The sequence below is a fragment of the Myotis davidii genome, unplaced genomic scaffold (assembly GCF_000327345.1).
Source record: "Myotis davidii unplaced genomic scaffold, ASM32734v1 scaffold1439, whole genome shotgun sequence".
NCBI lineage: Eukaryota > Metazoa > Chordata > Mammalia > Chiroptera > Vespertilionidae > Myotis > Myotis davidii.
The window spans coordinates 247852-250740 of NW_006292342.1; the positions used below are offsets into that span (position 1 = coordinate 247852).

At 55.3% G+C, this 2889-nt stretch overlaps 1 protein-coding gene across 1 annotated transcript in view; it reads right to left on the reverse strand.

The window, feature by feature from the left end:
• The window catches only part of ANGPTL6 (angiopoietin like 6), a 7882-nt gene extending 5011 nt beyond the window's left edge, over positions 1 to 2871 (reverse strand). The window contains exons 1-2 of the mRNA XM_006765817.1: positions 2793 to 2871; positions 168 to 341 (exon numbers count right to left, since the gene is read on the reverse strand). Of these exons, the coding sequence (XP_006765880.1) occupies positions 168 to 341; positions 2793 to 2871 (253 nt within the window). The remainder of the gene's footprint in view (positions 1 to 167; positions 342 to 2792) is intronic.
• Between the last annotated feature and the right edge of the window lie 18 nt (positions 2872 to 2889).

Sequence of the window (2889 nt, forward strand, 5' to 3'; positions counted from 1 at the left end):
AAAGGACTGCATTCTCTGGAGCTGGAGTGAGTAGCACCCACTGCATACCAGGGTCTCAGCCTGAGGTGAGGAGGAGGCCGGGGAAGCCCTCCAGCCAAGGAGAGGCCCAGGTCTCCCACAGGACAGAATCGGCCTCCACCTGCCCTCCCACCCTCCTGCCCTCTCACCTCTCACAACCAAGATCCCGAATCCAGCGAGGAGGCCCGTAGCAGGCACCCAAGTCAGAGGAGGAGCCAAGGGTCCAGCAGGGGCCTCTGAGCAGGGGAAGGGAAGAGGCGAGTGGGAGAGCAGGGGGGTGGAGACTTGGTAACCCCCCAACCCTACCAGCCCCCCATCAGAGCCTGGGACTACAGCTGGGATGCTGAGCCCCGGAGCTCTAACTGTAAATATTTAGCATTTTCCGCATGAGAATTGAGGCCAAACTGCCAGACCCTCCTGCCCAGGCCACCAGAGCCTGATAACACAGGTCAGTGCCCTGGACATTCCCCCCGTAGCAGAACACAGAGCGTGGGAGGCTGCAGGCCCCTGGAAGCCGGGAAGACCCAGCATCAGACACATGCACACGCACAAAAAAGGACAACAGCCAACATCTGCAGCAGCACCTGCTGTGTATTAGGCGTGACTCTAAACGCTTTACACCTTTTATCTCATTTAATCCTTGCAACCTGAGCTGGCTTCTATGCGTAGCCTCATCTTGCCACAGGGAAAACTGAGCCTCAGAGAGGATGAGTGACTTGCTCATGGTCCCACAGGCCAAAAGGGTCCACAGTGGGATCTGGCCCAGCAGCGTGGCTCCAAAACTTGCACATGTATATCGCGACAGTCACACACCCCTTTGTGCACATAACAAGACACGCAGACCGCTGCACACAGCAGCAAAGATAGACAGAGAGAATCTGTGTGTGCGTGTGTGTCTGGGTATTTGTCTGGCACGTGCATACACACACTTTTTCCAAAGACGTAACTGGAAACACGACACAGATTCAGGCAGCAGTGTTCAAAATATGTTCACACACACACATATACATCACAACTTAAAGGAAAAGATCCTGCCGAAACCAGTTTGGCTCAGTGGATAGAGCGTCGGCCTGCAGACTGAAAGTTCCTGGGTTCGATTCCGGTCAAGGGCATGTACCAGGGTTGCGGGCACATCCCCGGTGGGAGATGTGCAGGAGGCAGCTGATCGATGTTTCTCTCTCATCGATGTTTCTAACTATCTCTCTCCCTTCCTCTCTGTAAAAAATCAATAACATATATTTTTTTAAAAAAGGAAAAGATCCTGTGAACTGATTGTGTCTGAACCTGTGTGCCAGACACTTACACACCCAGGTACACGCAGTCACACACTGACAAGCACAGAGATGCAGGTCAGTGTGCTCCCGGTTGTCTAGTGAGACACTGATACCTGCCCCACCCACACCCTAGTGCATGTGTTCCCATTTGTCCACACACTGTCACACACTGTCACATCCTCACACTGGGAAAGTCATGCAGGGACAGAAACAGGCAGAAGTCATCATCCAGCCATTTTTCAGGGGAAAGGAAAGACTCACGCAGAGCCTCCAGAGCACAGGTCTGGGATCTGCAGCCCGTGCGAAGGCCTCCTCCACCAGCAGCCTTTCCTGCGTTCCGTTCCTACGGTCCTCAACTCGCAACCCAAGTGGACTCCTGGGCTGAAAGAGGAAATGGTCCTCCCAGATCTAAGAGAGGCTGCCAAGCTGGGCTCCAGCCTGGACTGGGGCCCCCCACCCGCAGCCCCCTCCAGCTTCCCCCATTGGCAGCAGAGAGAGAAAAAAACCTCCTAAGTGACAGAGAGGCTGACATAAGGGAGAGTCTGAAAGGCAGGGAAGGGGAGAGACGTGGGGGAAATGGGGAGACATGGGGAGTCCGGAGAGAGAGGATATGAGAAAAATGGGGTAGGGACAGAGAGAGAGAGAGAGAGAGAGAGAGAGAGAGAGAGAGAGAGAGGAGAGAAATGGAAAGAAATAATGAAAGAGAGAATTGATGGCAGAAACAAAGTTGGGGAAGAGGGAGGCGGGGAGGAGACAGATGGGGAGGAGGAGGCAAAGTGGGGGAAGAATTGGGGAGGGGGGACAGAGGAAGCAGGAAGGCAGCTGGGGGAGGGAAGGCAGATGGGAGAGGAAGCAAATGGGACAGGGAGAGAGATGTTGGGGCATCCCTTCCTCTCACCCCAAGGTTCTGGGGAAGAAGCCAGAGGCCTGAGGCCAAGACTGGGGCTTTGAGCGGAAACCGGAGATGAATTTTTCCCCAAGCGCCGAATTGCTTTGAGTTTCCAGAGGTGATGTGGAGTTTCCATCCTCAGCTGGTGTGCAGACAAGACCCTCTGGGAAGGACAGCTGGCCCTCAGGAGCTGGGGGCCCAAATGAGTAATCGGCCGTGGCCGTGGCGCTACCGCCTTTTCTGGTTGCTCCCCAAGTGCCTGGTGCCAGTGTGCCAAGTACTGGGCGTACGTACATCGTCTCTCTTAATTCACGAGTCAGGACTTAAATGACTTATCATATTCACTTTAGGATACATTAGAAGCCTCGGGGTGCAGACATTGGTTCTCAAAACCGCACCGCTGGCGGAAATGACCGAGGCGGGATTCGAACCCGCGCTTCTTTTCTCGGAGCGCTCAAAAGCTCCGGAGCCGCGCGGCCCCGCCCCGGTTTCCACGGAAACAGGCACCAAGTGTCTCCATAGCAATACATCAATGATTTCCCCACCCCACCACGCTGTCTGATGCGTATACCCATATGGTGACGTCATCGCTCAGCGACTCCTCACGTGACCACATCTCCAGCGCCGGAAGTGAACGGCACGGCGCCGGAAGCGGCCGGCGGAAGATCCTCGTGGAGTAGACGCCAGCATGGGGCAGTCGGGGCGGGT